Source organism: Corvus cornix, chromosome 2 (genome assembly GCF_000738735.6).
Source record: "Corvus cornix cornix isolate S_Up_H32 chromosome 2, ASM73873v5, whole genome shotgun sequence".
Classification (NCBI taxonomy): Eukaryota; Metazoa; Chordata; class Aves; order Passeriformes; family Corvidae; genus Corvus; species Corvus cornix.
The window spans coordinates 21,250,246-21,274,223 of record NC_046333.1 but is presented as its reverse complement, the minus strand read 5'-3'; the positions used below and the strand labels follow the sequence as shown (position 1 = coordinate 21,274,223).

Genomic DNA, 23,978 nt, shown 5'->3' with positions numbered 1-23,978 from the left:
TAGCACTGCCACTTTGTGTGTTGGTTTATTTGTCTTTTGGACTTGGATTAGACAACAGAAGTATAGCAACAACTGAGAGGGTGGCGGCAAACGGTTTCCTTCCAAGCTTTAGTGAGGTGGACGGACATCCTTGCTTTTAAAAAGACCTTTAGAGCTGATGTGGAGGGGAAAGATAAGAATAAAAAGAGAGAGAAAGAGAAGAATAAAAGACATGTGATATTCTTTCACACATCAGCTAGGGAGAACTTCACTGGGTAGGGGGAGACCATTCAGGGCTGCTAATATGTTTTCAACTGCTTCCTCTGTTATCATGTAGCTGGCCTTGTCTGTTTTAGTGCCGAGGTGAGGTGTTATAATGACGTTCTTTAATTTTAACAATGGATGATCTCTGGAAGAAAAGAAAAAAGAGTTAACTACTGTTGTTCATCTAACAGGAGTTTTACTTTAGCTTTTGTTTGAGCTTTTTATTTAAAGTTAATTTGATACAACTTTACAAGTCCACTTAGACCCAGAGAACCTGACCACCTATATTGAAGTAATTTTGGATTGTAATAGGACATACAAAGATTTCATAGCTGCTCTTTTCTCCAGAAACACACTTCTGCCATGAGGCAGCAATTTGAACTATGTCAGAAGAGAGGATTAAACCCTCCTGACACATTCACCCTACACAATAGTCTGAGCTGTAGTTATTTGCACACAGGCACAACTAGACCAAACTCCCCCCAACCCAAAATGCAGCCAGCACAGTTAACTCCAAAAGGCACCATCCTGGTAGAGCAGTCTTTTTACAGAAGCTAAGCAGTCTCTGGGCCCAGGAGGTTTGCGGTACTTCAGCCCTGTATTGTGGAAAGAAGCCTGTGGAGAAGGACACCTCGGGGCCATGCAGCAGGTCTTAGGCCTCAAGCAGCCTCCACCCATTAAAATTGGCAAACTGTACTTTCTACTAAAGCAATTTGCAAGTGAAGCGCTGCTGCAGCTTCATAGGGTAATTCTAAGCACTGGGTTTAATGCTTTCCCTGCCTCCTGCTGTTTTCTGGCTCCCGGGCTTCCCTTTGGTCTGTTACCAGCCCCAACATCTGGGCTGTCTCCCATTCATATTCATGGCACTTTTATCCAAACTCATGCCAGGGGCAGGGGGGCTGCCTCGGCCAGCTTCCTGCCTGCTGCAGGGATGCCTCTGGCTTCAGCAGGGCTCACCCATCCTTCCTGAGAAAAAAGCAGAGATGGAAACCTGGGCAGTGGCTCTGGGGAGGTGACATCCAAAGCTGCGGCCCCGATAACACCAGTCTGCAGAGCTGCCACCAGCGCCTCTTGGTCAACTACTGCCCCTGGTGTGGAATAAGAGTGTCTCTGAGTGCACCTTGCAGGCAAAGAGCAGAGAGGGAAGAGAGAAGGGATGGGGATAGGGGGGAATTTCTGCCATGCCTGATCATCCTTGGCATGCACACCAGCTGTGCTGGATGCAGCACGGTGCTGCGTGGAACACAGCAGGAGCTAGACCACACTGTGAAGCTGGCCAATGCATCTGGATGGTACCTCGGCTGATGTTAATGAGGGTAGCTGTGGGTTTCATCAGCTCCAGCTCTCTTTTCCCAATCAGCTTGTGTGTCTGAGGTGTCAGGCTCACCACCACCATCACAAAATCTGCCTGCTGGAGCAAGCTGTCTATCCTTTTGCAGTAAGTGGCACTGACAGCTTGCTCCTCTTGAGCTTTCCTAGTAGGGAAAAAAGCATTTCAGTCATAGAAACATTTTCTTCAATGATGTCACCAGTATACAAACTAAAGGATCTGATTATCACATCCATATAGCAAACAGGTGGTGAACAAAGGTGAATTTACTCTCAGCTGGGTGTTTAGATCCTTCTGGAAGGCTTCAAGCCCTACAGCACGGGATTGATTGTATGCCTGCCTCTCAGCCATTCCAGTGCAGGGTCCCAAGGGCTTCTTATGAAGTCTGCAAATGAACTATGGCTGAGCACTGAAGCAGATGGCAGCACACAGTCCATTCTCCAGGATCCCCTGTGCACCTCAAAGGATGCAGTCAGTGCTCAAACCAAAGGAATGGTATTCACCAGAAATCACCCATGCAAGCTCTGGGCATGGCAGTGGTCCTCATCCTGTTGGCACTCCCAGTAAGCCTGCAATTTTTTTATGAGAGCAAGGCAGCTCTTTGCCAGTCTCCTGGCTGCCCCAGGACTTTCACAGAATAAAGTGTTCAGCAGAAAAAGTTACCACAATAGAGACATTTTTAGTTTTAACTTTTCACAGTGCAAAAGAATACTTGCCATTTCTCATGTTCTTTGTAAATGTAGCTGCCTGAACTTTGGGAAATAAAGAAGCAATGATAGGGGATCATGTGTACAATCTTCTGCTTCTGATTGCAAGAGAAGGGCTTTAAGTTAGCTACTCCCTAACCTAGAAATAAAGAGGTCACACTAAGAAAATAACTTCAATGTAACTTTGACCCATGTGTCTCCTAACAAATGCACTTCACTGGTTTTTTTTCAGGCCAGTGACCAGAGAGTAAGTGGAAAAAGATCAGATTGGAACTGCAGGCAGTTCTGCAGCATGCAGAGTGCTTCTTGATTCAGCACACAAGCTGGAAGTGTTACTGTACTTTAAAATAAGTAGGTTTAATTAATTTCTGTTGCACTGTGCATTGCTCATTCATCACAGCACTCTTGCATAAATATTACTTTAAAGACTGAAAAATATTAAACAGAGGGAGTTAATGATGATACACATAAAAAAAGAGTAAAGATATTAGTTCCTTTTTAATCTTTTCTTTGTGGTTTGCGAAGAAATTTTGAAAGATCTTAAGGAGCACTTCTTTTAAATGTGAGTTTGCTCAGCTGTCTTTCTGAAGAAACAAGAATGCCAAGCAGGCTAAAAATTTCTGGCCTCATTCACCCTTGTGATTTGCCTAGGGCTAGCTAAAGCAGTGGCCCTCCCTCCATCTGCAGTCTACTTATGGAGAAAAGCCTGGAAAGCCACATCCTAGCACTGCAGCTTCTCCCTTCAGTCACAGAGGAGTAAAGTTCTCTCAGGATAGGTCATAGTTCATAGCAGTAAATATTTATTCTGCTCATTATCTGCACCTTGCCTGATTGCAAAGGACATGAGTTGTACATGGAGGTCCTACTCACTTTAAATTGAAGAGCCCCTGTGCTGAATGTCTAACAAGGTTCAGATTCCCAGATACACAAGCTAGGAGGGACTAGAAATAAAGGGTGAAACCCGGTTAAATACTTGCTAAAATTCCTACTGGCTTGAGAAGAAACAAGGTTTTCTCAAGAACAGCTCTCAATCATATTGTGCCAAATACATGTTTCCTAATTTCCAGCCACTGCTTCAATAATATCCCTCCTGAACTTCAAAATATGTAGAAAAAATGAACAACAAATAGAGTTATGTTGTCACTATAGTATGATATTATAAGAATAAAAAAAGTATAAGCTTGATTTTCATTTTTCTGCAGGACACCTTGAAATTTCTAATATAAAACCTAAATTAAGTTTCTAAGTGTTTAATCACCGAGTAACTCTTTACAGGACTGATTTAAGGCAACCATTCTTTTTTTTTTTCTTTTGTTTTAATCTAGGCCCTATTCCCTCATTTTTTGCTATATTTCTGACATAATTCCTTGAAAAGAAAATACTGACTATCTGGAAGAGTTTCTCCTGCAACTAGGGTCAAGACACATCTTTACCTCCGTGTCCTGTTGTGGTACAAAATGTTCATTTCAAATGCTTTGGCTCTCAGAGCAACCTTATATCCAATGCTGCCCATGCCAATGATCCCCAGAGTAGCTCCAGCAACTTTAACTCCCAGAATATCAGCTTCACAGTACTCCGTACTTGAAGAAATGGAAATGTTATGGACTGCAAGAAAACCACATAAATATGAATGGAGTCCAACACAGAGGAACAAGGCAAAAGAGTCTGGACTTGTGCTACTATAGCACACTTTTAATGGTTACAAACACATGATTTTGTATTATCCAAGGTAACTCCCCAATGTATCATCTTTCCCTGTTACATGTATATATGATAATCCAATTTATTCTCACCATATTACAAAAAGCCTTTTGATGTAATCTCTCCAAAAAGTTTATTACTGCTTTAGAGTTAGGAAAATACTGCCCTGTTCCTCATCAACAATCAAAATAATTATTGCCAATAACAATGGAGAGTTTGAAAATATCATACGGAGAACAACACTAGATATTGGGTTTCCTCTTCACATTTGCCACTCTCCTTGAAAAGAAAAGTGTGACTTCTTTAAAAATCACAACTTGCTAGTTTCTCTAAGAAAAGTCAAATTAATGGCAGGTAAATCTTGTATGATTTTTAGAAGCCACATTGAGATGTTACCTTCCACTAGTCTTCTAGCAGATGCTAGCAGCAAAGCCATCCCAGTATCTGCTGTGCTGCTGGAAACAGCACGTGGAGCATTAGCCATCTTCACACCAAAGCTAGCTACAAGCTTCAGATCCAGGTGATCCATCCCCACTCCTGAATTCGCAATCACTTTCAAGTTTGGCAGGCTCTGGAGGAGCTCTTTGTCAATTACTGGTTTGTGCCACCACAAATAGATTGCTTGGACCTTTTTACCTACAGCCTTTTTGTCTTCAAGAAATTCCTTCATGGTGATGAGGTGGAAATGCTTCTTCAGGAATGGCACATGGCTATGCAATATCCCACGTATGCCACCAATTTCATTTACCAAAAGCCAAGGTAGTTTTCCTCCTTCCATGATCTGCACAAAGAAGAAAGACACAAAGTGTCAGGAGAAAGACATATTACTATTTCCAGACATTTTCAAAAATAATCACTGCCATGTCCTGTTTCATGACATTTATGACAAGAGATCTTATAAACCACATAGGAAAGTAAGAAAACCAAGACAAGCAAGCAGCTCTTTTAAATATACTACCAATTATACACAAGGCGTCCACACACACACACAGAGGTATTCACATAACCAGTCTGAACAAGTTCTGTCCTTTGTGATCTCTAAGATTTCATATTACTGCTACCATGCTCAAAACACAACACTTACTTCTCAGTAATTACTTAGTTTCAGACCATGAACAGTCTGCAGTAAATAGTGCAATAAATCTCCTTTGCTACCCTGAAATCACAAATTATCCTAAGTGCTTTAGAAAAATGTTGGACCAAATCTACTTCATGAAAATAGATTGCATAGCTTCATCATGAACTTTGAGTTACCAGGTTAATTTTTAAATGCTTCATTGCAGACATTTTTGCAGCCTCCTGTCCTGAAGAGACCCCAGTGACTGCAGAGCCTTTTCCTAAGCTAACAAAATAACTAAATAGTAGATGCTTAGCAAGTGTTTTCCAAGGATATATGCACTCTAAATTATTTGGGTTTTTTTTTTTTCCAGAATCCCTGACCATCTGGTCCCAAGAGGGTCTGTGAACTGACAATTATTTTAGGGGTTTTTGACAGACTATTTATAGCTACCTTTGATTTTCTGTAGCACTTTTGGGAAGAGCTGTGGGGACAGTGTTCAATGGCTGAAGCTCTCAGAATAGCAATCCAGTAGCAATTCTGTTGCCTTGTTAGTATTATTTCACTGTTTCTAACTGAATGTCTAACTCTCGACCTGTCTACACTTCCTGTACTAGACCTTCATTTTACCATCCCTTCAGGGAGCCTGACCATATTGCAAAATAATGGAAAAGCTTTCTGATTTTATGGAGGTGACAACCACTTCACTGAATTTTCTGAATTTGTTGATTGCTAATAGGAAAGAGAATGTAAGAAAAAGCTTGGCTCCGGGCTGCAAGTCAGGACTGATCACTAATTTTGCTTCATGTTATGCCCTCACCCATGTGATTTCAATGGTAATTCTACCATTCTTTCATGGCCAGTCAAGATAAAAGCATCATTTTTTTCTGCATGGGGGAAGCAAATCTCTTGGGATTTATTTTGGTTTTCAAAAGATCCCCTCATGAAAAATAGACATTTTTTTCAACAACGGCCTTTGCTTTAGCATGTAGATGAAGCAGGGCTCTTACATTAGGAAACCTTAGGCCTATGATCACTTCAAAGAACATTTCTTCAGTGTTTTTATATAAAAATAGAATATTGCAATATTGGCTGAGAAGTGTTTCAGGATACAGTCAAATTTCTGCAGGGAATCAATGCTCGTTCATCTTCAACAGATTTGAGAGCGTTACACAAACTGCCTGGTGCGCTTGCTTATTGTTATGTAGCAACAAGAACTGGGAGCAGAAGATGGGTACTCATCGAAATAGACTGAAGGTATCAAAATGCATAACTACTCAGTTAAAATCTTTTAACAAATCTCTTTTATTAATTTCACTTTATTTTTCGGAATTGTAACTAACAGAACAGATCAAGTCTAGTAAGGTGACAGTTTTGCACCACCATGATGAGCAGTGCAGGAACAAGTTGCTTTTCTTTAGCTTAACAGTGGTAAGAAATAGTGCCTTCCCATACACAGGAGATTTAGTGGATCATCTGGCACTCATCATTTGGGAAATACTTCACTTGGAATGGGTTGGCCATTGAGAACAGCCAGCATGTTTGCTATTGCTTCTTCTGCCATCATACGGATGGCTTGGACTGTTGCAGTTCCAATGTGCGGGGTTATGATGATGTTATTCAAGTTCAATAAAGGATGATCTCTGGAAGAAACACAAAGAACACAATGTATTACACAGGGAACTTACTCTGCTGCTATCCCATGCTAGTTGTGAAGAACTGAACCTCAGGAAATAGCAATGGCACATTGAGACCAAAGCACAAAGCTGTGGGACGCTTGCTTACGCATTTCTTCTTCCTCTCCATCAGTCTCACTTGTGGCCTGGCCCATGAGTCAGGCTGGCAAAGAACCGACAGATATGGGAAGGGGAATAACTTGTCATTTATTTATGATTGTGCAAGACAAGCTGAGGTTTTGCCCTTACACAGTTAATCTCCCCTTGGAGATCAAGATTATGAGCACACTTTGAACACAGTTTAAAACATTTCAGATTAACAGAATGGGAAACAAGTTTCTTTACCTTGGCAGAGGCTCAGGGTCTGTCACGTCCAGAGCTGCAGCCCTAATAACCTTATTCTGGAGAGCTTCTACCAATGCATCTTGATCAATAACTGCACCTGCATTGAAATGAAATCCTGATATCCTGATGAATTAATGAACACGTTTTTACCTAGGAGGTGGGGAAGGTCTCCAGGGTCAAGTGAAAAAATTAGAGGATCTTCATCTTGTTAGAAAGTAGAATGCCTTTCTAATAATCATTAGCCAAACGAACCAAAGATTTTATTTATTAATCTTTAATTATAGTATGATTATGGTCCACTGCATAAGGCTTTTCCTGGGATGAGACCAGTTTCGGTCCTTTCCTTTTTTTGACACTTTCTGTATTATTATAAACAAATCATTTAGTCTCTGCAGACTTTCCACTCTTTTATCCCTGCTTTGTTAACTGAAACAATAATCTCTCTCATACGCTTTTTCAGTGCCAACAGATCTGTCATCCCATGTGAGGCTTCCTTTCTACATTGCTGTTCCAAATGTTAATGTTTTCCCTTGCATCCCGTTCTCCCTGTTGATGATAAACCTTTCAGTTATTTCCACTAAAAACCACTTCTCTAGGATAAGGCTAAAGAGAACCAACCACCTACTGAGTATCCCTAATTTCCATAGGACCTTTGAAGACAGCATATGATCCACATAAGTCACCCATTTGTAGACTGCCAGCTACTTCATGACTCAAACAACAGAGGGATATCACAGACTGAGGTTGGAGAGGGGAATGTCAACACAATGAGACAAAACACAACCTTAAGTGTGGAGCCACAAACAGTGATTTCAGATCCTCCTACCTCGGCTGATGTTTATGAGAGTAGCTGTGGGTTTCATCAGCCCCAGCTCCTTTTTCCCAATCAGTTTGCGAGTCTCAGGAGTCAGGTTCACAACCAACATAACAAAGTCAGATTGCTGCAGCAAGTCTTCCATCTTTGCACAGTAGTGGGCACCAACAGCCTCTTCCTCCTCCTTCCTTCTGAAGGAAAAATGCACACACCCCCAAATTGATACAACTATTTCGAACTGAGTTTAACAATCAATCAGCCCTAGAAGAGTTCCAGAACAGCACAGAAACTGAGAGGTTTGAGGCCAAGGTAAAGGGTAAGTCATTCATAGGCACAGGTGGTGGAATGGATGCAGAAAGGATGTGGGCTACAGGGAACAAGAGGCTAAAGGAGTGGTGGGACACTGGAGGAGTGATGTATGTGTGAAAGCAAAGCACACAGGCAATATCAGGTTAGGAGACTGGGGATGTAGTCAGACCCCACTCTTCTCTCCTGTGTCCATGCCAATTCCTGTGAAGTCTTTCCTTGCCTGACATGCCAGTTAGGACTTGTGGTTGAAAAGAAATGAAGAGGAAGTGAAGTGTGAAAGAAAGGGAACTACAAATCCATGAGAAATTAAGACCTTTGTCATGGGTGCCTGTGTGGTGAATGATCTGGCTAGGCTGAGGAGGCTGGCTGGGAAGAACAGGGATGGTGCCAGAACCCTGAAGAGGAGTCTGACAGGACAGGGGACACCACGAGGGCACAAGACCTAGTTTGCTTGGGCAACATCTCCAGAATGCTTACATGGCCCTTGTTTCAAACTGGTAATGGCTAACCAGGGTAGGACAAGTGCAGGAGGTGAGGGGGAACTGCTTCCTGAGGGAAGCAGATGGAAGCCAAAGTGAGGAAGTGGTGACACGCTGGTGCTTGTCACACTGCTTACAACTGCCACAAGTGCATAGGAAGGACAGGGACAGAGCAGAGTTGTGGCTTCCATTACTGTCCCCTGGACAATTAAACACAGAAACCAGATGTCTTTACCTGCGGTTTCTGTTATGGTACAGGATCCTCATGTTGAAGGCTCTGGCTCTCTGAGCCACTTTGTATCCAATGCTGCCCATCCCAATGATCCCAAGTGTCGCTCTGGTTACTTCCACTCCCAGCCAGTCAACAGCAAAGTACTTCGTGTCTGGCGACACCACGATCTGGCAGCCTGTGTGTAAACACATGCTGAATGGGTACAAATCACCCATAAACATAGGCTTGGGGGAAAGAAAAGGTTTCTCACCATCACAGCAGTGGGGCTCTGGAGCACCCCTTACAAAACACTTTTGTTGACTTTGACTAGTTTACAGAAGGGCCTGGATGGTGCCAATTCCTGCACCGAGGCCTGAAGCCAGTAACACAGAGGGATCCTGGCTGGGTACTGTGCTGGAAGGAATGACTCCTTGGGGAATTAGCTCTTCCACAGCTGGTGTGTTTTCTTGGAAGTTCAAAAATGGCTTCTTTGACACCACCCTGCAAGCACTGACTTCACTTTCTTTTAGCTGGGGTAAATCTCACCATTTCTCTCCTGAATCACAACCTAAAGCAGCCTCACTGCTTGAGTAAAGGGGAATGTTTCAAATTCCAGCTCAGCAAGGGGTCTCTGTGAGCTTCTATACCAAGAACTTCTGGTTCAATAAGATGCAATAGTGAGAAAACATCATGGGGAAAGAGATGTTATTTCATGGTCAGGGGTGGAGCGGCAGTGACAAGACCATGAGTCCCTAAAGCCAGAGGCAGCTTCTTGTGATAATCTCTACTGACACCTTCCTTCCCCAGAAAGGCATTGCATAGCAAGGATGTGGGGAAAGAACCTGCTTTTAGGGACACAAACTAATGCTGGTGGTACAGTTTGAAATAGCTTTGTCAAAAGGATTATCATCTATTTCAAAAATAATGCTGATGCTCTTCAGGAAATACAATCCATTGGTTTAGACAAACTCATCACAGAGGCAGGAAAAAGAAGAATTTGTACTAATTACTGCTCTGGAGTTGGAGATGTGGCCACTAATACTTTGTATCATCCTGTAGCTCCTAATGCTTCTTTCAAGGGGAAATGGAAAATGGTGACATTCAGTTTGGATGCACTTTGTATTCAGTTTTTACAGCTATAAACAACCCCCCCAGTGAACAGCCAGAGAAGAATTAAGCCCCAGGCATTATTCCAAACAGGATATCACAAGACTTTCAAGTGCATAATTTAGACAAAAGCCTCACTCTTGTCACTGTTGCTCTAAAAAGAAGTGGGACATAGGAAAAGTAGATGCCTCTGAAAATTAAGGCCTCTGAAAAGTTTTCCCTGTAAGAGCATCCCAAATGTTGATTCAGACATATCATTCATCTTTCTATCACAGAAAAAGTGAGATATGCCAAGGAAGTAGCTAAGAAGAAGTAGTAGGACCAGGAAAATTTAGAACATTACCTTCGACTAGTCTTCTGGCAGAGGCCAGCATCAAGGCCATTCCTATGTCTGCTGTCGGGTCTGCCACGGCGTGTGGGGTGTTGGTCACTTTTACACCAAAGCTCGAGATCATTTTCAAGTCTAAGTGATCCACTCCAACCCCAGAGTTTCCAATTACCTTTAAATTAGGCAGGCTTTCTAGAAGCTCACGGTCAATAGCTGGCCTGCACTCAAACACAAAAACAGATTGGATTTTTTTGCTCATTTCTTCTTTGTTTCCAAGAAATTCCTTCATGGTGATAAGGTGAAAGTGTTTCTTCAAAAGTGCTGCAAGGTTTTCTAGCACACCATGAGTTCCTCCTATATCCAGAATCAAAACACCCGGCAACTCTTCTTCTGCCATGACCTGTGACAGGGGAATAGAAAAAATACTCCTTTATTTAGGAGAACACCCTGAAAGGAGCAATGACGTTCCTTTAGAAGTTACCATTTAAATTCACACATGTAAATCAGGAAACTGATGGAACTCAATAGTGCTTTTAATCCACGGTCACTTGGTACTAGTGTGGTACATCACACAACTTCCAAGCACTTTTACCAAGTGCTGATTTAGACTATAACACCGAGGAATATCCATACTCTTCTATCAAAATCCAGTTCTACAAGGTGTTCTTCTTAAAGAGTTTCACTTTAGTCCTGAATCAATATTAATATAACTTTAGTAGCTTTTCTGGTAGCTTACTCACCGATGCCTTTCTACAGGCACTACTATGAAACAGAGGCCACTAGAAATTTACTCAGTTTCTTGCCTGTTGGTTATGGTTGGTGAAGCCACAGGCAGTGTAGGGTGGCACTGAGGCCCAGATGGGTCCGACAAATTTCTGCCAGGGATGGTTGAGGTCTAACAAATTTGCACAATGAACGGCCACCTTTGGATAGCTGTTAGACTGCTTGCCTTCAGTGTTTTAAACATTCAGATCTGTACCTGAACTTACCTCATGCAAAATTTAGCACACCCGTGCCTATATGAACCAGTGAGGAAGAGCACTAGAGGTGGTACCATTGACAACACAGTCCTTCATGCTAGAACTTTCCTCTGCCCTGAGTTTTGAGCCCAGTCCTCTCTATAACACTCCTGCAAATGCACTGGGCCCTGCAATAAGATAGGGGCTCCACAGATAACCAAACACTTAATTTAACCTCTTATTGGCAAAAATGGTAGTTGAAGATTTGCTGCATATCTTAATAGGTGTGCCTAATTTCCTACAATTCTTTTTGCTGTGCTCCACTGACTTTTGGTCTCCATCCCATCATATGTTCTAGACTTGTGTCCAGAAACCTGATGTTGTGCTAACTGAATCAGAACAATTTTCCACAGCAGTATGCTGATTTATTATGGGCACACAGTGCTGGCCAGAGGTGTCCTGCTGCTTCACTCCTCTCACAAAAGCCTTCTGTGAGTAACCAGAACTCAAACCTGTAACAAAAAGGTGCCAATGTAGATTGGAAGTTTTTGTGAACCATATTTACCCTTGTTCTGAGCAAACTCAGACTTATCCCAACTGCGTCTATTAAATGCTTACAATCTCAACACCAGTGCCGCTGCTTTATCCTGGCCTTGATGTGCATTTCTGCCTCAGTTTCAGTTGGCTGCTGTACATGGGCTTGAAGGAGCCTCCATACTAGGACACATCTGCAGTTCACCACAATGTCTCTGATAATACTATCTGGTTCTCAACAGCAGCAAACAAAGCAATGAGATGAGTGGTGAAACCAAATTGCAAAGGAAGACCATGTTTTTGTACACATCTCATCTAATTTTTTGCTAGGTGGAGTTGCCAGCCCCATAGGGTTGTGAAAACTGTGCAAATTTCCCCAGGTATAGTCTGCATTTCTTAAGAGTATCACACAACATCACTAGGATAAACTAGATCTGTGTTCCAGAATGAATGATGCATAGAAAAAAGGAGGAGTTGATGTCATATTGTAATGGCGTTGTCCAGCTTAAGTAGTGATAATCCTGGATGACAGCTAAACCTTATGCTGTTAAGCAGGGAAAACTGGGCACCAGACATGACCAAGTGACTGGCAGATGCCAGCGAGGCAGCACTGTATTACTCCATTTGCTTTCATCACCACCTCCTCCCCCATTACAATACACCACCCATAATGGGCAGAGCCACACTTTCATTTTGGAAGCACGTCCTACCCTTTGCAAGCAGAAAGGTGACCCATGAGGAAGCCTCTAGCTATAAACAAACCAGCTGGTGCACTAGAAACAGGCTAGTGGCATGTGATGGATCTTTTCATGAGTGCAGGCATGCTGAGCCTGCCACCATTCCAGCTGTGTTTGATGCGCACACGACCCATTCTTTGCCTGCAGCACTGTGTTCAAGAACTGGTGTTCTGCTCGTCCCAGGTACAATCTTAAAAAATCACACTGATAGCAGGAAACTAAAAACACTTAAAGGAACCTTGCAGAAGGAAGGGGGCTCTCCACATACCAACCTTTGTCTCAGCATTTATTGTTCGTCTTCCAGCACTACATGGGTGTGTCCTGTACCTCTGTTTGTAAATCACACTTCTGTGACAGCGATGTCCATGAGAAGCAATAACTTGATGAATACATTTGTAAGCCAAATTTGATTGGCCAGACACCAAGGGAACCAGTTTCAACAGACTGAATGCTTTGCTCCTGAACATAATTATTCAGTTATCAGATGTCTTGTCCAGTGTGCTAAATGTAACACCTGTCAAGGATATGACAATTTTGGTTTTGGACTAGTATCATCTGCAAGATCACAAAGTTGTTGTTGTTTTTGTTTGGTTTTTTTTAAAGTTGTCTCTACTCCTTTTGTATTTACGTAAGACTAGATGCTACCATGTAGGTCAACAGTCATAATCATATATAACTCATTGATATAAAGTAAGTGTACTAAGTTCTGGTCTTGGCATTGCACAGAAAACTTTGCAAATATTACTTAGATTGAGACAATGGGGCAAATAAGAAGGACTACATTTAAGTATTAACTTCAGTGCTAATTGAAGCTGGCCTTATTTCATCTGTGGAGCCTGACTCATTCCCTACTTGCAGATTTGTTGGCTGGCACTGCTGTATCACTTTGGACTTACCCAAATCACAGCAAAACAAACCTATGTAATTTTTCCTAGCTCAGTTTTCAACTAAAGTTAACAGCCTGCGTTACCCAGGATAAATTCCCCCCACTAACTTCTTCTAAAGAAGAAGACTGATTACCCGAAGAACAACCAAAGCACTAACCAGGGCTGGTTTCTTTCTAGCGACGTGCCCTTCACAGCTCGATCCGGCGGCAGCTGGGGAGCCGAGAGCTCACAGCTCCCGCTCTGGGCACACCCGCTGCTGCCCAGCCCCGCTCGCTCAACCCCGCCCTGCGCGGGCACCGCCGGCTCCGGGGCTGGCGGCTTCCAAGGAAGCTCCGGCGCGGGGATCACCGCCCCCGCTGCCTCTGCTCTTGTCCGCAGTCAGACCGGGCTGCCTCTCCTCTCCTCTCCCGCCGCCGGACGTCCTGAAAAGACGATAAAGCAAAACGAGGACTTGGATAGTTTCTGGAGAGCTCAGCAATTGTGGGGCAAAGTTATTTGTCACAAATTCACATTGTTCCCTACAGCCCAAGCTGCAGCTTGTGTGGAATTTTTATAGTGGAAACTATGCTTTTCTCCCTGCCTGCTGCAATCTAACCTTTTAAATGAGTGTCTACTGTGGAATTAAGGAAACAGACCGGTCTGGGATGGGCTATGCCAGTGGCCAGCTCGATTCTGGAACCCAGTGCTGAAATGCGCTGATTTCGCTGCTGACCACTTCCACTGGAACGTTTGCCCAGTGTGCTCCCGTGGTGGCATTTTGGTCGCCAGAGCGACGGGAGAGCTCATGGTACCCAAGTGCGAGTCTGGGAGTGGCTAGGCAGTGCAGCTGCCACGGCAGGGGCGGGTCTGCGGTGGGGCATGAAATTTGTCATTGCTGTGGGTGAATACACCGACAAAAACCTTCCACAACCAGGAGGTGCAATAGCACAGACCCACAGAATGGCTGGGTTGGAAGGGACCTTAAAGATCATCTAGACCCAACCCCTCTGCCATGGGCAGGGACACCTTTCACTATACCAGGTTGCTCAGAGCCCCGTCCAATCTGGCCTTGAACTTTACCAGAAATGGGGCATCTACAGCTTCTCTGAGCATATCTCTGTGATCAAATCCCATGGAGGTACAGGGAATGTATTAACATCATAGAGTGGTCAGCAGCAGAGAGTCGGAGATCCGGGCTCTTATGACCTCTGTTTCGTCCTCCCTGCGCTACCCGGCATCACCGATCCCCACGGCATGGCTCCACATCCCACCTGCGAGGGGGGAGGCGGGAGTCCCTGGCCAGCGGCGCCACGGGCCCTCCCGCTGGGACGCACCCGCGGTTCGCGGGCGGCGGGCGGGGTCTCCTCCCGTCGGGCAGCGCGGCTGTGCCGGAAGCGGGTATGTCCCCGCGCGCGCGCATTCCCGTGCCCTCCCTTCCGCTTCCCGCCCGTCCCGGCGCTGCCGCCGCCCCCGTGTCTCGGAGGGAAGGACGCCCGCGGGGTGCGCTGGGGACGGGCCGGGCGGGCCGGGCGGGGCTCGGTGCTGGCGGTCGGTGCCCGCCGGCGCCCCGGGAGGGTCCTGGGAGGGGGCGGGCGGGGGGCGGCGCGGGGGAGGGCAGGCAGGGCGGACTGTCAGCTCCAGGGGCATCCCTGTCGTCCCGCAGGCTCGCCAGCCAGCCGCCAGGATGTCGTACATGCTACCGCACTTGCACAATGGGTGGCAGGTGGACCAGGCCATCCTGTCGGAGGAGGACCGGGTCGTGGTCATCCGCTTCGGGCACGACTGGGACCCCACGTGCATGAAGATGGATGAGGTCCTGTATAGCATCGCCGAGAAGGTAAACAGGAGCTTTCGGTTCATTCTGCGCTCAGTGTTCCCCGTGGCTTGCTTGGAGCCTGGGGCAGGTTATAACTGGGGTTCTGCACAGGTATTCTAGCTTTAGGAGGCAGCGGGGAAGCTGTGTGGTTTGCTTTCACGAGCGTCTCCTAAAGTCACTGACTGCCCTGATGTTTGCAGTGTTCTGGGAGGCGAAAAGAGCATCGCAGATGTTCAGAAATCGAGGTTGCTGCCTGTTGATAACCCGTCACTGAATGAGCATCGGCATTCAGGCAGAAACAATGCTCGGTGGTAGGGCAGCTGCGGCTCCACGTAACGCAGCACTCTCACTTTACAGTGGAAATGTGTAGTCCTTCAGGCTTCCATTTGAATAACTTGGAAAGTTACTTTCATTTTGGCTCTTGAAAATGGTGAAGTACTAAAAATATGCAGGATGGTGTTGATTAATCTGTCATTGATATTATTCTGATTAATCTATCAGTGATATTAATCTGTCACTGATGTTATGCGTGGAGACCAGTAGCATTCCACTGATTTGCATGGACTGAATTAAATTTTAAGAGCCAGACTCCAAAGCTGTTTTCAGATGGAAACGGAATGATTACCAACAGCTGGTCACTTGCTTAAGAAAGATACATATGCGGGAAAAATTAGACTGTTAAAATACACAATCAACTATAATTGACCTTTTCATATATTTGCTAAAGGTTTTGCGTAGCAATAGACGTAGAATATTGACAGCTCTTTAACTGAACCACATCAAGAAAGAAGCAAAAAAATCTGAATCAGAAATAGTAACTTGGGTAGGAAAAGGTGCCAGCTATCATAGAAATCATAGAATGGTTTGGGTTGGAAGGGACCTTAAAGATCATCTCATTCCAACTCTCCTGCTCTGTCATACACTAGATCAGGTTGTTCAGGGCCCCATCCAACCTGGCCTTGAACACTGCCAGGAATGGAACATCCACAATTTCGCTGCCTTCATATAAAATTCTGTGCATGCTGCATAGCTTGACATGGAGTTGTTTTTGTCGTGCGCTCCTTTGTCTTCTAAAGTTTTTTTTTAATTAAATTAACTTGTGTCTTGAAAATCCCCACAATGAAAGATCTCTACCCACAGCCAAGTGTTAAGACATATTAGAATGCAGTAAAGAGTTGTGACATGTTTTAATTCAGTTGTTTTGTATTCAGCCTGGTGGGAGTGTTATTCTCAGATACTGTTAGTACGGACTTGTGGCAGGATGCTTGGCAGTTTGGCAGACCTGCTGGCAGCTAGGGGTGACTGGGGGAAGAAAGAACAAAGTAACTTCTTATTTAAAAATCTCCCTCTGCAGAAATGGCAAATTAAAGGGGGAGATCCTACCTCATCCTCTTGCTTACAAGCCATGTTTGGATCTCTGCTGTTTTAAAGAGTGAGTAAAAGTTCCAATTGTACAGGTGTTTATACTAGAGAATAATACAGAATGTTAACGTGCTGTAATTGCAGGCTACATTTGAAGACAGTGTAGCCATATTTTACATTCGTTATCCTGGTGCAATATTCTTTTAGACTGCAGCATGTTTTTGGGATGTATGTTTTTGAGTTTCCTGTACTTTATGACAGGAAAACAGGGTTTTTTTCTGCTTGAATCATTTTGGGGAAAAATAAACTAGAATGCTATATGAAAGTACAAAGTCGATTATTTCCACTGAAATGTACTCCACTTGCAGTTTACTGGGTTTTTTCCCCAGTGTTACATGAAAAAGAAGGAAGGTTTCAATGAATGTCAAAACAAATCACAATTGTAAGATACTAGGTTTTTTTGCTTTGTCAGGGTTTCAATCAAACATTGATTGAAACAAGAATTGAGTTTCACAAATTTTGTCTTAAAGACCTTTTCTAAAAATACACTTCTTTCTTTTCTTTAAAGGAAACTCATAAAAACCTATCCCCTGAAATACAGTGATTGGTTCACTAAATTAATACACCTTGTTTAAGAAATGTTTTATCTAAAACTGAATAGTGTAAATCAGATAACTGTTGTATTGGATGAGTGTGAATTAGGGAGAATTGTTCAAACGTTGTGCATTTATTTAACCATAATCAGAAATGTGAATAGCTTCTGGCCTTTCCTCAAACATGAGTTGTGCCTTTGCATTTCTGCTAAGGTTACATGAAAAGCGAGAGAGGAAAAGAAGGTGAGACAGGGAAAGAGGTACCTATAGAAAAAAGCATATTGCTATTTTAGCTACTGGTGTTTGTAATTAAAAGTTGAGCAAAGTTAATCCATTTACTGATGTCTGTAGTTTTCAAAATTATTAGCTGTAAGTATTGCTCTTGACAGTATAATGTTCTCTTTTGCCCTAGAAATTTATCATCTAAACTTACAACATAATTAGCAAGAAAAAAAATTAAAATAAATATTGCTGGTACAGACTTTCAAGTTTGTACTTGCTCTGTTCAGGTCAGCAATGCAAGTCTGCCAGCCACCCTCAACTCGAGTGATTTGTTGCAAAAGCTAGTCTCAGTTCCTGTATTTTTTTCTGCGAGTTTCTTGTCCATAAAGAACTGTTCTGTTCTTCTAAACAGAAAAAACCCATTGTCTAGAAGCTGGTTAGGAAGATAAGAAGATGGAATCTTAGATCTTGTTTCAGATTTCCTTATATATTTGGGCTGTAAGGTTTGCTTTTCAAAGGCAGCTGAAATCTTAACTAAAAAAAAAAAAAGAGGGGTATTACTTACCTCTGACAGAAATTTCAAGAAACTTCGTGATTTTTGTTATTCATCCTAGTCATGAATCATATTTCTGTGTCAATCTCATGTTGTAGGAATGCATTTATTTATTTTTAAAAGGATATTGTTAATGAAGAAAGTTGGGGGGACAACTTCAGAGGACAAACGAGTCCTATGCCCTATGATTTTTCCTACATCTGTGTTTCCTGTTTACTAGAAAAGTGTGTGATCTTCATGAAGATAGAATAGAGTCTTTATCTGATGTTAAAAGTCCTATAGATTCCTCTGCTTTATAGTCTTGAGCCATTCAGTTTAGAGATTTCATAGTAGTCCTCAGGCAGATCCAGTTCTGTGAAGTATTAAAACAGCCTGTAACTGTGGCTAGGCAGTAGTGTACTTCTGGGTTTTCTACATGTGTGCTCAGTAATGTAGATTATTAGGTTGATTTTTGAAGCTACCATCATTGGGGAGAAGGGGGAAAACAACTAGCAAAATTGAAGCCCAACCTGTGAAAGCAAGTCATAAAATTCTGAATCCATGCTGCTGTTTGACTTAAGTTTCCTACTCTACCCTGTACCCATGAACAGCAGCTCCAATGGCCTGGTAAGGCAGAGAAAGTTTTGAATTGAAAGATAGATAAAGGAAGTCAGGAGTGTCAGAAATAGTTAATACCTGTCTCTGAAAATGTTTTTATCTTCAGTTGTTGCAAAAGTGAGGTGCTGTCCAAAATGAAGTCTCTCACTAGAGTTTTGATTTTGTTTTTCTTCAGAAAGCAGTTGACTTACTGCAACAAATTTACTGTATTTAGTGTATGTTATGAGGTTAAGCACTTTCAGAATAAACTTGTGTTATTATATGTTCAACTTCTAAAATACCACAAGGTTTTTATCATATTGTCTTTACAGTAAAATTTTGGTTTGTACTAACAAACTCAGCGTAGTCTCCCTTGTAACAACTGCAACTGCTTGTATTTAGGGGGGTTTGCTTGCTCAGAGTTCCATTTTATTCTTGTTCTGAGGTCTCCATACTGTATCTTTAGTTACAACTCACAAGTCAGAAAGAAAACTTGCTAGCAACCACTGCCTTGACAGGGTAGCAAAGCCTGTTTTGTACAGGAATGTAGGTTTTGAACTGACAGCTCTGTCTGAGCAATGGATTCACGTCCCAGTGGGGAGAGGTCAACCACTGGTTTGTCTCCACAAACCATGCACATCGAGAGCAGTCTGAATCCGTAAATACTTGAATTGCTTTTGCTTAAATTGAAGCCTAAGCTCAAGCTTTGTGAATTAGAGCTGGCTGTGTGTGAAGCCGGCTCAGATGCTGCTCTGTACTGCTGCTGTCTTGGCTCCAATATTGTGTCTGAGACTGGAACTGTTTCTTCAGGCTCTAAAACTGGTCAATACTTGGCAAAAAGAGACATTTGAGTAATTCTGCAAAGCTTGTCTCGTGTTGAAATAAAATGTCTCTTGGTGACAAGCTTGCCTAGCCTGGCAGAGCCCCTTAACATTAAATAGGCCACTGCAGTTCTTCTGCATCACCCTCTCCATGTGTTTATCTAGTCCCTCCTTAGGCCTGAAGCCCAATCTCCTGCTGCTGTCCTTGGCAGCCAGTGTCCAAACTCAACAAAGCACACCCTCATTCGGTGTGTTTGCACGGTAACTCGTTTTGGAGTAGTGATCTTGCCAGATTTGAAATTAGGAAAGTGAGGGGTAAAGAATAGAGCCACTTTTAAAGTTTTGTATTCAAACTTGAGTCCACCTTTAAGGTCTGCTTTAGACTTCATAGGAGCTTTTCAGCAGGTGACTGTCATCAATTTCACTTCTAGAAAAGTAGATTGGAGAGAAGGAAGATTTAATTAATGTCTTGAATGCTTGGATTATGGTGATGACTTGCACATGTGCTGTGCAAAAGTGATTTGAGTGATCCAGTCCTAATTTTAGTAAGATTTATATAACAACTTAATGCTTGTATAGTCTGTTTCTCTTGTATGAAATTCTAGGCTGTTGATGATCACTGCTAGTGACAAGCATTTCTGGTTCTGCAACAGCTGAACTAAATAAAATGCATATAATGTTAAACTAACTTTAAAAGGTTTTTTTGTTCCAGTACTGCCTGGAGTACAGGGTTCTTGAAAGTAAAATTTTGGTTTAGGAGTGCTTTTGGAGTGGCAACATCTAAATCTCCTTGGACTAATCTTTCATCGAACAAAACAGGTCCTAAGAATGTTTTATTAATGCAAGGTTTACCTTAAAATAATTTTCTAAGCTCCAAATTAAGTAATTGTTCAAAGATTGTGTGCTCTGTCAAAATTGCTGAACATGTTGTAGAAATTTCCCCATGTGGTGAAGGTGTGCTGCTGATGCTAAAAATGCCAGCAGGGTGGAAGAAGTAATGATAGGATAAAATGAAAAGGGCTCCTCAGGTGTTTAGTTTTCTAAAAAAAGGACCAAAACCCCCACAACTGTCTTTTGCCTACCAGGGCTCACCAGGAAGTAACTTCAGTCACTTCTCAGCTAAATTATGTTGACTCTGAACATCCCATTAAGCTTCTTAGAAGTCTTTCATGTAAAATTGAAATGGAGGATCCCTTCAGAGAGTTTGATATTATGACTAATTTAGTTTACAAGGCTTTTACCTCTGGCCTGATTTAGAACATGGCTTAAATGAGATGTTTTCATTAGAATATTTACTGAATCTAGGACTATAACTGGCTCCATAAAAGCACAGTAAAAACTTCAAATGCTGTTTCACTCCAGAAGAGATTTTACTTTCTTTGATAGTAATACTTACTTACATTCTTGAAGTGTGATTATTTTTTATAATTTCGAAACTGTCTTGAAGCAGAAGTCCATAAAAATTTATTTACTCTGCTCTTCTGAGTGTTTTTTTGTAAATAAACATCTCCATACTTTCTCAGTTAATGTGCCTGCCAGGGTGTCTACATACAGGCTACACAATGTATCGTATTTTTCCTCATACACACTAATCCTGCTCTGTGAACTAAAAAAAGTGTTCCATCAGTCAGATATTATACTCATCATAGCATTTCCAGACTTTTGATAGCAAAATTAACAAGTGGGCAGTACTGTCATGAACAGTGAGTTTGTCATAGATCTTAGACCACAAGTGTTAACCTCTGACTAGTAATTCTGGGCAGTCAAATGGGAGGGACCAAAATTATGTTAGCATGTAACTAAGGATGTGGAGGCGCAATTGTGCACTCGTGGTGTAGTGCATGAGCATTTGATAATATACCTTACAGTTAAAGGTTTGTGCAATTTGGGTGAGTTCTGACTTAGAAGTTAATGTGTGTGAGTGTGTTAATTTCTACTGTGCATGTATGAGCTAAGTTAAGAAACCAAAACTTCCCCTAATTCCGCTTAATGGCAAGTATGCTATGTCTAGGAAACAAAAGTGCGAGGTCGTTTTCTTGCAGGAATGAAGGCACTGACTGTCACACTAGAGGGGAGGGATTCTTGTGCATCTAACTGAGTAACTCTGCAAAATGAAAGCTGGTTTTACCAGAATTGTCCAGACGATAGCTTCTCATCAAGGTCTTATTTCTTTAGCAATTACACTTTTAAGTTTTAGCTTTGCACCTCTCAAAAAAAGCTACCAGTTCTTAAATTAAAAGTTTCATTTCCATTTAATGAGTCTTGTTAGACAAACTGGATGTTATAGAAGGGGAAAAATGCTTGGAGGCAGGCACCAGGGCATTGTAGATCATTAATTCTCTGAAGTCTATAAGCAGCTGATGACAGAGGCAAAATGTGTCAGTTTGGCTTGCACAAAGCAGTTATTCTTCTTGTTTAGAGCTGTGCATGTCACTGTGAGTTCTCAGTTCTATATAAAGGGCATTTGTTTCTCTGGATGTTGATTTAGCATAGTATCTTTCCAGTTGACACCGGATGTGAAATGAGCTTCTTGGCATATTTAAAAATATTTTCCATGTTAATTGGTTGTTGTGGTTAAAAATAAAAGCAAGGCTGTTTATTGTGATTTTATGACTTAATAATTTGGAAAATAAATGTTACAGTAATGAAAGCTTATGTCTTTTAATCAGTAATATCACTGATTAAAAATGAAAGCTTATGTCTTTTAATCACTGATATCAAATAATCACTTTTGTATTTCCTGTTTTCTTTTGCTTAGGTTAAAAACTTTGCTGTTATTTATCTGGTGGACATCACTGAAGTACCGGACTTCAATAAGATGTACGAGTTGTATGATCCCTGTACTGTCATGTTTTTCTTCAGGTATGTGATGGTTCTAGAATGTAACTCATTTAAACTTTCTGTTTGTCAAATACAGTGTCTCAGCAGATCATTTCCAAATGTATAGTAGCACGCTGATGCCTATGTTTTCATTGCTCTACAAAAGAGAAAACTGATTAAATAGGAAAATAGCTTGTTTTCCAATTAGCCTGGTAACAGTGTTTGATAATAGAGTGCAAACTAGTGATAGAGGAAACTGGGTTTATTGTCCATTCTTAGTTTTAAATCTCAAACTTCCTGTAGAGAATACTGTAGTAATACAGCAGTCAAGCTTGCCAAACTTGCTTTCAAGATAAATCAGAAGTAATAAGGTTTGTTTGGAGTTAGGGTTTCTACATTGATGAGATAAAATGTTCTACTGACAAGCATGGAAGTGTCTCTGGAGATAGACAGTAGTGGGAAAGAAAAACAAACAATAAGGAGTATGCTGAAGGATAATTGCACTGAGTAGCCATTTTGGGGCCATGTTTGGAGTCCTTATTCTTGCTTTAAAAATTGGCAGTAAAATGTCAGCTTGAGTGAGAGGAGTGGATACTCTTCCTTTAATGCTTGTTTTGCAAGCCTCTCTATGTTATAAGGGCTTCCTTTGATCCTACAAAGCATTTTGGGGGGGAAAGGAGGTTTCTTTCTGAAACCATAGTAATTCTGAATACCATATTAACTTGGGTTTTTTGTTGTTCTTTCTCCTTAAAGGAACAAACACATCATGATTGATTTAGGTACAGGTAATAACAACAAGATCAACTGGGCAATGGAAGATAAGCAGGAGATGATTGACATTATAGAAACTGTTTATAGAGGAGCCCGCAAAGGTCGAGGTTTGGTGGTATCGCCAAAAGATTATTCCACTAAATACAGATATTGATGTTTCTTTGGGCTGCCTTTTTTCCTAATCCTATGTCCACTTAAATTTATTTCTGTGTATGTGTGTACATATATGTATATTAAAAGAAAAAACCCTACAAGTCCTTGAATTTTGAGCATAATTTGAATTATTTAAAAGATTTGAGTTCTATTTGAAAAGTAGAAGACTCAAAGCCTGGAACTGTCTTGACTGTAGCTGAATTTTGGGGTTTTATTTTTTAAAGACTTTATCCTTTGTTGTCCTTTTGGTATTATGTATTTTGGTACACAGCCTGTTTGCAGAAAAACATTTCAACTGGTTTTGTTTGCTTTCATTATACAAATATCTGGGAAAACTATACTACAGCTTTTTTAAAAGAATATAATGTGTTCCAATTATTTACCCTAATTTTTTTCAGCTAATTAAATTTGAGAATGAAGACAGGTGTAATTGGATGCAAATTGTAATGTTGAAGATGAAGACTTCTTACTTTTGTCAGGATTTCCTTGCATATCATACTAGTCCCATGTATCCACTAAAAATGTGAATAAACACGGTGCATTTATTAATATTTAGCAAAGCTCAGACAAAACATCTCCCATGACTTTGCACATCACCACACCCCCATCAGCTTAATGGACTTGTGGTGCCGGACCCCTTTTCCATGGTGGTTGTGTACTCACACTTTGAAACACTTGCTGACTTCTGCAGTCCCCAAGCATAATTGCAGTTCTGGAGCTGGCTGCAGACAGTAGCTGAGGAAACCACAAGCCGTGCTGTCACTTGACCTCCAGTTTGTCTAAGGGTACACCAAAATGCACAGGTACTTGGGAGACTTGGATTGGATTCCACTGTGGCATAGCTTTTGAAATTTCCATTTGCATTTCTGACAACTTTTATGGTAATGG

At 41.9% G+C, this 23,978-nt stretch overlaps 3 protein-coding genes across 7 annotated transcripts; 1 reads left to right on the top strand and 2 right to left on the bottom strand.

Annotated features, from left to right (window-relative positions):
* On the bottom strand, positions 1-6,224 carry LOC104688864 (probable 2-ketogluconate reductase). 2 transcript variants are annotated; one of them, XM_019285879.3, is made up of 6 exons: positions 5,066-6,224; positions 4,378-4,762; positions 3,714-3,885; positions 1,540-1,718; positions 1,235-1,331; positions 1-388 (listed from the first exon to the last, which is right to left on the bottom strand). In XM_019285879.3, the coding sequence occupies exons 2-6, from the start codon at positions 4,757-4,759 to the stop codon at positions 232-234; spliced, it is 987 nt and encodes a 328-aa protein (XP_019141424.1). In that variant the 5' UTR covers positions 4,760-4,762; positions 5,066-6,224; the 3' UTR covers positions 1-231. The 2 variants fall into 2 exon arrangements, with proteins under 2 accessions (XP_019141424.1, XP_019141425.1); XM_019285880.3 differs by having other exon boundaries at positions 236-388; positions 1,201-1,331.
* Positions 6,225-6,325: 101 nt separating this feature from the next.
* LOC104688865 (probable 2-ketogluconate reductase) lies at positions 6,326-14,780 on the bottom strand. 3 transcript variants are annotated; one of them, XM_010398558.4, is made up of 8 exons: positions 14,675-14,780; positions 13,582-13,846; positions 12,810-13,051; positions 10,323-10,707; positions 8,897-9,068; positions 7,886-8,064; positions 7,060-7,156; positions 6,326-6,681 (listed from the first exon to the last, which is right to left on the bottom strand). In XM_010398558.4, the coding sequence occupies exons 3-8, from the start codon at positions 13,002-13,004 to the stop codon at positions 6,525-6,527; spliced, it is 1,185 nt and encodes a 394-aa protein (XP_010396860.2). In that variant the 5' UTR covers positions 13,005-13,051; positions 13,582-13,846; positions 14,675-14,780; the 3' UTR covers positions 6,326-6,524. The 3 variants fall into 3 exon arrangements, with proteins under 3 accessions (XP_010396860.2, XP_010396859.2, XP_039404599.1); XM_010398557.4 differs by having other exon boundaries at positions 14,561-14,775; XM_039548665.1 differs by lacking the exon at positions 12,810-13,051 and having other exon boundaries at positions 14,675-14,779.
* Positions 14,781-14,823: 43 nt separating this feature from the next.
* On the top strand, positions 14,824-23,622 carry TXNL4A (thioredoxin like 4A). 2 transcript variants are annotated; one of them, XM_039548667.1, is made up of 4 exons: positions 14,824-14,903; positions 15,067-15,240; positions 22,105-22,208; positions 22,920-23,622. In XM_039548667.1, the coding sequence occupies exons 2-4, from the start codon at positions 15,088-15,090 to the stop codon at positions 23,089-23,091; spliced, it is 429 nt and encodes a 142-aa protein (XP_039404601.1). In that variant the 5' UTR covers positions 14,824-14,903; positions 15,067-15,087; the 3' UTR covers positions 23,092-23,622. The 2 variants fall into 2 exon arrangements, with proteins under 2 accessions (XP_039404601.1, XP_019141361.1); XM_019285816.2 differs by lacking the exon at positions 14,824-14,903 and adding an exon at positions 16,574-16,651 and having other exon boundaries at positions 15,152-15,240.
* The last annotated feature ends 356 nt before the right edge of the window (positions 23,623-23,978 follow it).

Coding starts and splice junctions, on each gene's coding strand:
- LOC104688864 (XM_019285879.3), bottom strand. CDS start 4,759: ATGGAAGGAGGAAAACTACCTTGGCTTTTGGTAAATGAAATTGGTGGC. Junction 3,886..4,377: donor TGCTAGAAGACTAGTGGAAG/GTAACATCTCAA, acceptor GTTTTCTTGCAG/TCCATAACATTTCCATTTCT. Junction 1,332..1,539: donor CCTCATTAACATCAGCCGAG/GTACCATCCAGA, acceptor ATTCCACACCAG/GGGCAGTAGTTGACCAAGAG.
- LOC104688865 (XM_010398558.4), bottom strand. CDS start 13,004: ATGTTCAGGAGCAAAGCATTCAGTCTGTTGAAACTGGTTCCCTTGGTG. Junction 9,069..10,322: donor TGCCAGAAGACTAGTCGAAG/GTAATGTTCTAA, acceptor GTTTACACACAG/GCTGCCAGATCGTGGTGTCG. Junction 6,682..7,059: donor GACCCTGAGCCTCTGCCAAG/GTAAAGAAACTT, acceptor TGTTTCTTCCAG/AGATCATCCTTTATTGAACT.
- TXNL4A (XM_039548667.1), top strand. CDS start 15,088: ATGTCGTACATGCTACCGCACTTGCACAATGGGTGGCAGGTGGACCAG. Junction 15,241..22,104: donor TGTATAGCATCGCCGAGAAG/GTAAACAGGAGC, acceptor TCTTTTGCTTAG/GTTAAAAACTTTGCTGTTAT. Junction 22,209..22,919: donor ACTGTCATGTTTTTCTTCAG/GTATGTGATGGT, acceptor TTCTCCTTAAAG/GAACAAACACATCATGATTG.